We start from the raw sequence: 10874 nt of genomic DNA, 5'->3' as shown, positions 1-10874 counted from the left end.
TATCAGCCAGTCATCTGGCTTTGAACTGCACACGTACCACTAATCTTATAGTGACACACAACAGAGACACCTTTATACAGTACATTGTTTACATTCTTCTGCCAAAAATCCAGTTTTAAATGCACATTTGGATATGTATTCACAAGCACTGAAAGTGTAGAATATGTTTTGTGGATCACTGATACCAACTCCAACTTTAATGCATTACAAGTTATAATTTTGGGCAGTAGAATTGCCATGAATGTAAAAGAACGGAAAAATGTTTCCAAGGCACTCTGTATCCAGATATCTGAGTATTAAAGGAATTGTTCAGTGTAAAAATAAAAGCTGGATAAATAGATAGGCTGTGCAAAATAAAACTTGTTTCTAATATAGTTACTTAGCCAAACATGTAGGGGCAGATTTACATAGGGTCGAATATCGAGGGTTAATTAACCCTCGATATTCGACTGCCGAATGTAAATCCTTCGACTTCGAATATCAAAGGATTTATCGCAAATAGTTCGATCGAACGAATAAATCCTTTGAATCGTTCGATTCGAAGGATATTTTAATCCATTGATCGAACGATTTTTCTTCGACCTAAAAATTGATAGAAAGCCTATGGGGACCTTCCCATTAACATGGCACCTCGGTAGGTTTTAGGTGGCAAAGTAGGGGGTCGAAGTTTTTTTAAAGAGACAGTACTTAGACTATCAAATGGTCGAATAGTCGAACGATTTTTAGTTCGAAACGTTCAATTCGAAGTCGAAGTAGCCAATTCGATGGTCAAAGTAGCCAAAAAAATAATTCGAAATTCAAAGTTTTTTTTATTCTATTCCTTCACTCGTGCTAAGTAAATGGGCCCCGTAATATGTAAAGGCTGGAGTGACTGGATGTGTAACATAACATAACATAGTCCAACTTCCTGCTTTTCAACTCTCTTGGTTTCCACTGACTGGTTACGCTGGTTAACAGGCAGTAACCAATCAGAGACTTGAAGGGGGGCCACATAGGTCATATCTGTTGCTTTTGAATCTGAGCTGCACGCTGAAGATCAAGTGAGGTGCACTCACTCAACAGATATGTACCATGTGGCCCCCCCATCAAGTCACTGACTAACTCAGAGTTAGAGAGCTGAAAAGCAGGAAGTAGTGTTCTGGCTATTATGTTACACATCCAGTCTTTATACATTACATTTTTGGCTAACTAACTATATTAGAAACATTTTTTATCTATTTACACAGTTTTTATTTTCACGCTGAACTATTCCTTTAAACGATCAAATTTTTTTACTTTCCCCTTGTATTTTTCTATGGAAATAGTAAGAGGTAAATGCACAATGATATAACTACTCTTGCTGTTTCCTAGTTTGTTTAAAGGTTTTACTGACCATGCATGCACTTTCGGCCTTTCCAAAAAACGTCTTTGTTCATATGCTTTGTGGCAAACATACAGTATTGGAGTGTGGCCTACAAGCCCAGGAGTTGTAGTGTCAGGGCCAAGATACATGTGCCAAATGAAAAATGATTGGTAAAATAAACGTATTTGAATAGCAGCAGCAAGGACTATTGGGGTTGAACTGGGCCAGCGGGACACCGGGAAAAAACCCAGTGGACCCTCCGCTCTCGTGGGCCGGCCCAGATTCACACTCGGTGGTTCCTCTTCTTGCCGCGAATGGCCTGAAGAAGGGCCCGGTGCCCGAAGAACACCGTGCGCACGCACACGCGCAGCGTGGGCACATTGGCTGGGGACCCTGAGATTGAAGCCCCGGTGGGCCTCAGCCCCCCCAGTCAACCCTGAGGACTATTCATAGGCGCCATGGAGATTCCATAAAACTACACTAACATTTACAAGTATTCCTCTGTACTGAGCACAATTCAGCAGGAAAATTCAGTATAGTGGCCCTTTAAGAAGTACTGATTGCAGCTGTCTTACCTTTTGTACTGTGATCCTTATGTGTGTAGGCTCTTTTTTTGTTTAATACTAATCATTATGGGGGCTACCCAAACATTTTAATTCTTTTTTTGACTTGTTAAATCTTCAGAACTATTTCCTATGAATAACACAGATCATATACAAGGATAAGCTATTACCCCTCCCACTTGTCAAGTGAACATTATTCTACTAGCAGCAGTAGAAATTAAAGTTGGTAAGGCCAGAAGTGAATGGACTTCATATAGAGTTTGCAGCAAAGGTCATTCGATGAATCAACCCAATGCTTGGACCTTTGAAACAGAAATGCACCTGTTTGATAGCTGAGAAAGGCTTCTTACTGCAAATAAGTACACAGAAACTATTGAGTAGGGAATACAGCATCATTACACTGATGTGTATTACAGATGCTGCTATATGCTTGATGGGGACTTGAGAAAGCACCATGTTTCAAGTTTTTCAAAGTCTTTGTCAGATTAAATAAGGCACCAGCTGGTTTGAGAACTGAGGTGAGATGTACAAAAGTATTTTCCTTTTTGGTACAAATCCAGTTGGTAGCACCCTTATCACAATGTAAAGTGCAATGGTATTGCACTGTGAGGTAACAATTAATGGGCTCTACTGTCTTAATGCCCAGAAGTTTCAGAAATGCTTTATCTAGAAACATATGTCATTGTATTATTTCATAACTGAAAAAGTGCTATGGGCAAATTGCAAAAGCCTTTTTTTTCCTCATGTAACTCTCCATTTTCAATGATGTTGCACAGCTCCTTATAGAAAGCCGATGACAGTGTATGGACTCATGTAGCCACAGAGGCGATTTGAACGTTAGATTTGGTCTTCAGATTTTCAGTACGTTCCCTAATTCGCTTTATTAAATCCGATGTTGCTACAGAACTGTCTCTGCTTTGTTTGCTGGCCACAGATTTATTAGGCTGTAGGTTAGGGTTATCCAAAAGAACTTCACGAGTTCCTGGCAACCGAGTCTTTCCTAAATCTGTAGCAGAAGTATTCCTTACGGATACATATGCAGATGAATCCCTCATAGAAGTTACACTGTCATTTGCTGAGGCTTCCTTTATTGCATGTTTGGATTCAAGTAAAGCATCCATAGGGTTGTCACCTGCTGAAACTTTATTCAACTTGCTAATGACTGTTGGTACCAAGGTCACAGGATGGATGGGTGTTGGCAGGATTGCTCCTTTGGGGGCCCTGAATTCCAGTGCTGCATGCTCTGAACTTGGTGTCAGATTGGTAGGAGTAATCTTTTTGCCACATGATTCACAACATAGCTTATTGTAGCCTGGTATGGAGCAGTAGCGAGCTAGGACTTCCATCTGGCAAAATATTGATTTGTCTCCTTGGCATGAATCCTCTAAGGGAAGAAATTGAAAACAATGGTTAATCATTATCACCTTATTAGCATGCTTACTCCTTGAAACCTGTAGAAATATACCATACTTTATTTGTAGTTAAAGCTTATTTTTATTAGTGTAGAATAGTGCACCAGCTCCATAATCCATTAGCAACCTACACCAAGGCAATAAAATAGACCCATGTACTGAGATCTGATTAACTGCATGGCCTGTTCATGAGCTACTCAGTTTTCATTACAAAGAAGGGCTAGGCTTGAACCCTACTGAGAGGTTATTTGCAGTGTGGTTCTATGTCCTTGATTAGCAACCCAACCATGGGTATTTCCCCAGGTACTGAGCTATAATTTCCCATTTTCCTAATACTATTCCACGATTTGTTTTCGTTTCTTGCTACAGCACCAGTGGGTTGCTCTCTCCCATTACTAGGAAGGGGAAGGGCATGGACCTAGAAGAGAAGCTTGTTTTCACATTGCCTTGAACAATATCAACAAGGCATTGTAAATAGGCCTGTAGTTGGAGTTATTGCACCAAAAGGACTACTTTAAATGGCTTTTTTCAAGCCTGTAGGGATCAGTACATTGTGAAAACTCTGAATCAGATATTTTGTTTGGATCCATGCCTTGTCTTTTGAAGCACAAAAGACACAATGGCTTTCCAAACATTTTTTTTATTGTCTCAAATGCATTTTTTCACACTTGCAAAACTATAGTGTTCAACCACATTATGTTTTTTTGAGAATGTGTATCAGCTGCTGCAGACAAGTTGGGGTAATTGTCATTTTAGTACCAGGCATCCTAATGCATGTTATTGACTCGCCAGCAGAGCACTTCAATCTTGTGTAACTACAGGAGTTTATGCGAAGGAGAACAAACAATGTAGGAGCAGGAATACAGAGAATTAGAATTCTATATCAGGGTAACTACGTATTATATCAGTGGTGGTGGGAAGTTGCACTTCACCCCCAAGGAAGAATCTCAGTGAGGATTTTATTGTCTCTCTGACTGCAGCTCATGTCTGTCTACATATAAGCACCATTGCAAACATTGTTTGATGACTACACAGTGATCTAAAATACTTCTGCATTAGGGCACACATGAGACTACTTTGGGTGGCAATTTGCATTGTGAGCAAAAAAAGTGGCATCTTTTTGCCCTCAAAGCACTTTAACACCACAGTGTTGCACCTTGCACTCTTAGGCAAATCTTTTTATCACTTCATGAATCATTAGGGAAATGCATTTCAAGCTACTTACTTGTTGAGATCTTGCTGACAGAAGCTACTTACTTGTTGAGATCTTGCTGACAGGGTTTCTTGGTACATTTTGCCCTAACAACAAGGGCATTTTTGGTGTTATGGACTCTATGATTTCCACATTGGGTGTGAGTCCTGGAGATTTTCCTGAAAATAAACAAGAAAGAAATTCAATTTTAGTATAATGGCATCAAGAGTATGTGTGAAATAAAAAGTAAGGTTTCGTCTCAAGGTTTAGTTATATGGTGCCATTTATTATATCAATCAGCAAGTCGATAAGGGATGTTGCATAATGTCTTAATATATGACACCTTACAAGCCAAAGAAAATGGTGGGACATCAGAAGTTGACAGAAGTAGTAGCACCAAAGAATAGGATCTTGCACTTCAAACATTAGAGTTGGTGTTGCTGATCACATGCACGAATAAGTGTGGGTATTAGTGATAGGTTACAGCAGTGCTAGTGCTCCACAAGTTTGGATGTCAACAGAAATTTAAAGACAGAATGGTTTTATCATTTATATAAAAGTATGGAATTTAAGTTGTGGCGTTACATGGGAAAAACTTCCCAACATTATATGCTGTAAGGCACTTAGCAGAAGGGGTGATAAATACATGCAATCATCTACCAACAGATTTGGAGCAGACTGATACAGGGGGGAAATTTAAAATACCTGTACATGAAACAAAGGGACCTATAACTTCTATAGTAAAGCACTATGTAAATGTGTCAATGCTATATAAATAGTAAATAAATCAAAATAGTTGTGTTAGTCTACATTTCCCAGTTAATAGGTGCTGTCGTCCATTATTCACAGAAAAGTTGTGGAAGCAAACAGGCATGTTCAATAGCCAGAAAAAATACAAAAAAGCAAGAAAGATTAAGGGGGATACATCATATCAATATATTATTATGTTCCACAACGCCAATTAAATTAGTTTTCCAGAATTCCTGAAACCTGCTATGACAATATGAGTCTCTTGTTATAGAATTACTATCCAGACCTGCTTTGCTGAATATACTATAAAATCATTATTTTTTCATTATTTTTACATTACACTTATTAAAATAAAATCAAAAGATTAGTTTTACTTTGGAGAATGACTTTTTGTTTGTGTAAACATTGTGTATCTTACCAGTACAGGCTGCCATCCTGCAAACCTGGATGGTTTCTGGCTTCTCTCCATCACACTGACCAACGGCATTATCACTAGCTTTACAAACAACCTGACGCTGTTGGATACCCTCACCACAACTTGAGGAACACTGTGAAGGCCAAAAACATACATAAACATACATAAACTCAGTGGTTTCTTTACTAACACATAGATGATTATCCATTAGGTTTGTTATACAGCTATGAGACCTGTTATCGAGAATGCTCGGGACCTGGGGTTTTCTGGATAACGTATATTTATGTAATTTGGATCTTCATACCTTAAGTCTACTAGAAAATCGAGTAAGCATTAAATAAACCCAATAGGCTGGTTTTGCTTCCAATAAGGATTCATTATATCTTATTCAAGTACAAGGTACTGTTTTATTACTATAGAGAAAAAGGAAATATTTTTTAAAAATTTTAATGAATTTATTATAATGGAGTCTATGGGAGATGCAATAACGAAAGGCAGAAGGGGATGCAGGTATTGGCACTGGCCTAGCCACACGCCAGCAATGAATCCAACAATGAAAATAGCCGATACCTTCTTATGCATCAAATGGGGTGATCCCAAGCTTTATTCCATGGTGCTCTCAACACTGTTCACAAGATCAAACGTTTCGGGACCGCATGGCTCATCACTGATGAAGGGCCATGCGGTCCCGAAACGTTTGATCTTGTGAACAGTGTTGAGAGCACCATGGAATAAAGCTTGGGATCACCCCATTTGATGCATAAGAAGGTATCGGCTATTTTCATTGTTGTCTATGGGAGATGGCCTTTCCTTAATTCTGAACTTTCTGGATTATGGGTTTCCAGATACCGGATCCCATACCTGCATTTCCTTCCTAATTTACAGTAATGGAAGTAATTAAAAAAACAGGGTTGATAGCTTGCAGCAGTTTCAGCAGATAATTCTGTACTGACATTTTGACATTTATAGATGTTATGAATAAAGAGAAAAAAATTCAATGAGAACTAATAATGTTGGAGGTAAATATATTTTAACTGTGCAAAATAACTGAACTGTTGTTGAAAAAGGTGAACTGACAGCCATGTAGAACAAGAGAAATGTGGTTTACCTATAAAAAAAAATAAGACAGAAATATGCTTTGGGTATTGGGTATCTGTTGTCCCCTGATTTCTCCCTGGGTCAGAGGCTGGCCTATATAACATAGGCTTTGACAGGACAGCATGGTCTACAGAGGCCAAGGGAAGAGACACTATAAGCAAGATTTTTTGGTTCATCAGTATCAGTCTAACCTTACATTAGGTTACTGTGTGTAATCTGATTTGTTTATTTAATTTAAAGGAAGGTATTTTTTAACACCAACCTGTGACCAGGCTCCTGTCCTCCACTGTGCTGGGCATGGTGTCCGATTACAGGGTCTCCTTGTTTCTGGGCGCTCAGCAGTGCAGTACTTAGTGTGGACAGTCCTGTTTGTGCCATTGTGCAAGAGCTGAATGCACTGTACCAGTCTGGCCTGCACACCTAGTTTGCCACAAGATTTGCTGCAAGCTCCCCACTCCTCAGCCACCCACCTACAAATAAACAAAGAAGGGGAAATCCAAATTTAACAATAAGATTGTTTAGTTTTCTAGTTTTCAAGCATAAAGTGGCAGTGGTGTATATGCTGTGATACCTAGAATCCTAACATTTATTGTGAACTTAATTATTAATGGACTGGGTAATCCTAATCAAATGAATAATACATTTGTAAGATAAGCAGTTAGGTAAATGCTTCAACTGTAAAGATGGCCATACACATAAAGATCCAATTGTTTGACAATTTCGCCAAAGAGTGGCTCTTTACCCGATATGCCCTTGCCTTGAGGTGGGCAATATCAGGCTGATCCGATTGTGGGCCCTAGGGCCCACCGGTCGGATCATAATGTATGGCATACGGCATTCTGACCGCAGGACTGCATCAATGAACAGATACAGCTGCGATCTGATGGAATTTTTAGCCCTGCCCGATCGACATCTGCCCAACTTTCAGCCACATATCGATCGAGGAAGCCCGCCGGAGGTCCCCACACATGGACCAATAAGCTGCCGACTCAGTCTGTCAGCATCTTTTATCGGCCCGTGTTATATCCAATCAACCTGTTATTCCATCTCAGGTTAGTGATGGCCACTCTTGTGCATTGAAGAGAATAGCACAAGGCTTCTTTTATCCTTCGTTAATTTTCTGTAGTCATTATTCATGGGAAAAACCAAGATTGACATTGATGATGTTGCACTACATATTAACGTTCCAGAAATGACAGCATTATTCGTGTTAAATGATTGTGGTTTCCTACCCTGGCTGGGAGCATTCTTGTTGATTACATCGTCTACGTATTGGTTTCGGCTTTTTGATGTTGTCACAGAGGTTACGGTGAACCATTCTGTTGTCTCCTTTACGCCGACAGCCATATTTTGTGTACTGAATGCCTAAAAGGAGATAATTAGGAGAGAACTAAAAGAAAAAGAAGCAACGTCTAAAAAATGTAAAGCACAATCTTAATGTCTCTTTAGCTAGATTCAGCATCTTTTTGTTGTGGAAACCATAAAGATGAATAATGTTCTCTCAGATCACACAATTTGCTACTATCACATAAGTTACACAACTGGAACTCAAATCTCTGCACCCTTCTTGGTATTGGATGCAACATTAGTAGATGTCTTTTTAGTAGATACTCTTTTTAAAAAAAGGAGTATGATTTTAAGAATTCATTATAAGAAACACTTACCTCCACCACATGCTTTCGAGCACTGAGACCAACTTTTCAAAGCCCACTCATAGGAATCCATCTCTTCAAGCAGTACATTATTGTTGCCGATCATTGGAAGGAGATCTTCATGAATAATGTACTTATAGGTCAGGGTAGTTTTTTCTTCTTCATCCTGAGGTACAACCTGCAGTACAACAGGAGTCAATTTAAAAATTTGAATTATTTCATTAAAATAGAGTCTATGAGAGACAACCTTTTCGTTATTCGGAGCTTTCTGGATAATGGGTTTCTGAATAACAGATTCCTTACAATATATATATCCAATACTTCATAAAGGTGTGCCATAACTTAAAAATCAAGAGTAGAAGTAAGTTTTAGGTCTCAGTTACTCAGCTTCCCCTTTCCTGCTCCGAGCTTAAAACATCAGCATCAGAGTGGGTCAAAGGGGGGCCGCATCGCCAGTGCAATAGAGCTCTCTGAACTAGCGGAGCTGAATTTTTGGGTTAAAACCTGGAAATCCGGCTCTTAAAGTCACAACAGGCGGCTTTTTGCTGGCCATGCAACTGCCCGCTCACTGCCTCATGGCAGGAGTGGCCCTGCAGGTACTAATTAATCAAGTACTCTAATACAATTAGCAAATAAAAGCTAATAATAAAAAAGTTAATTTAAATGCCAGTTAAAACTGGGAAATCTGAATGGGCTAAAAGCATTTACTTATATGTTGAGTTAAGTTGACCGTTTTCACTGCATACAACAGGTTGCCAAACAGAATGAAGTTTCAGCACCCCTTCTTTGTTTATCTGCTGATGTTTCATACACCTGCTGGGAAATGGAAATTAAACCCCAAAGTGGCACATGTCCGATGTTTGGGCAGAAGGGTCAAAATCAGGTAAACTGTCCAACTAAATTGTTAGACTGCATTTTGAATATTTGGCACCATTTCTTGAAAACCTTAAGGTTTTTCTTGTAGGGCTCTTGAGGTTAGTTCAATAAATATTTATGTTTGAATGTATGAGAGCTGAAGGCATCTCAGCATCTTACCAATACAACAATGGGTTCATGCAAGGGTCCAATCGTTTGCACAGTCTCTTTGCCATCTTCAATGATGTACTCCCAGTCAAGGCCTAGTTCTATAAAGGTCTTTGATTTGCTTTCCATACCCTTCACATTGAGAATTGGATTTCCACTTGCCTGGTTTTTAATAGCTACAAGAATAGAACAGAAGTATATTGAGATATAGATACATTAAATTCATATACAGGTATGGGACCTGTTATCCGGAATGCTCGGGACCTGGGGCTTTCTGGATAACGTATCTTTCCTCAATTTGGATCTTCATGCCTTAAGTCTACTAGAAAATCACGTAAACATTAAATAAACCCAATAGGCTGGTTCTGCTTCCAATAAGGATTAATTATATCTTAGTTTGGATCAAGTACAAAGTACTGTTTTATTGTTACAGGGAAAAAGGGAATCATTTTTAAAAATTTTGATTATTTGGATAAAATGGAGTCTATGGGAGATGGCCTGTCTATAATTTGTTTCTGGATAACGGGTTTTGGATAAGGGATCCCATACCTGTACTGTATATAAATATATATTTTATATAGGTATATATATATATATATGTTTTCCAATGAGTATCCGCACTCCAAAGCTGTTGTCAATGGTGGGGTGCACGGTAATTATTTATGTATCAAAAAAATCTTTTGACCAGCACTCCCTTTAAAAGCTTCATAATTTTATTGTCATTTTGTAATCTCCGACGTTTCGGTCCACATTTGGACCTTTTTCAAGGATATATATATATATATATATATATATATATATATATATATATATATAACAAACAAGGGAAAGTTGTGCTCACCACTATTTTTTAAAAACATTAGGCGGGGGTGCAATGAGGCTGTGACCACAAAATACATATAGACACATACAAGAGTCCTCTGCACTCAACCCATTATCAATATATTTAAGACAGAGACATTTTGTGCATACTGCTACTAAAAAATGCCTTACCCTTTAAACAAAACAGGGATTGTTTGTCCATATATTGCAATATATTTAAGCTGGCCAACTACGTTAAATATATTGCAATATATGGACAAACAATCCCTGTTTTGTTTAAAGGGTAAGGCATTTTTTAGTAGCAGTATGCACAAAATGTCTCTGTCTTAAATATATTGATAATGGGTTGAGTGCAGAGGACTCTTGTATGTGTCTATATGTATTTTGTGGTCACAGCCTCATTGCACCCCCGCCTAATGTTTTTAAAAAATAGTGGTGAGCACAACTTTCCCTTGTTTGTTATAGTTATACAAGAGCAGTGACCAGCTCTATGTTGTAGCTCCCACCCTTCCCAGCTATAGTCAGGTGATCCCACTGGTGTCTAATAAAAGGGCAGCCAAGTATGGAGGTTTACTTTGAAAGCAGCAAGTTAAGTTGCAGGTAAA

At 38.7% G+C, this 10874-nt stretch overlaps 1 protein-coding gene across 2 annotated transcripts in view; it reads right to left on the bottom strand.

The window, feature by feature from the left end:
* Positions 1 to 1215: 1215 nt before the first annotated feature.
* adamts14.S (ADAM metallopeptidase with thrombospondin type 1 motif 14 S homeolog) overlaps positions 1216 to 10874 on the bottom strand; it is a 79056-nt gene continuing 69397 nt past the window's right edge. For both annotated transcript variants that reach the window (XM_018227576.2, XM_018227577.2), the window contains exons 16-22: positions 9460 to 9623; positions 8437 to 8602; positions 8005 to 8137; positions 7035 to 7242; positions 5678 to 5807; positions 4575 to 4688; positions 1216 to 3289 (exon numbers count right to left, since the gene is read on the bottom strand). In XM_018227576.2, the coding sequence (XP_018083065.1) occupies positions 2715 to 3289; positions 4575 to 4688; positions 5678 to 5807; positions 7035 to 7242; positions 8005 to 8137; positions 8437 to 8602; positions 9460 to 9623 (1490 nt within the window). In that variant the 3' untranslated portion in view covers positions 1216 to 2714. The remainder of the gene's footprint in view (positions 3290 to 4574; positions 4689 to 5677; positions 5808 to 7034; positions 7243 to 8004; positions 8138 to 8436; positions 8603 to 9459; positions 9624 to 10874) is intronic.

Source organism: Xenopus laevis, chromosome 7S (assembly GCF_017654675.1).
Source record: "Xenopus laevis strain J_2021 chromosome 7S, Xenopus_laevis_v10.1, whole genome shotgun sequence".
Lineage (NCBI taxonomy): Eukaryota > Metazoa > Chordata > Amphibia > Anura > Pipidae > Xenopus > Xenopus laevis.
Note: the sequence above shows the minus strand (reverse complement) of the source record. Positions and strands in the feature narration are given on the sequence as shown.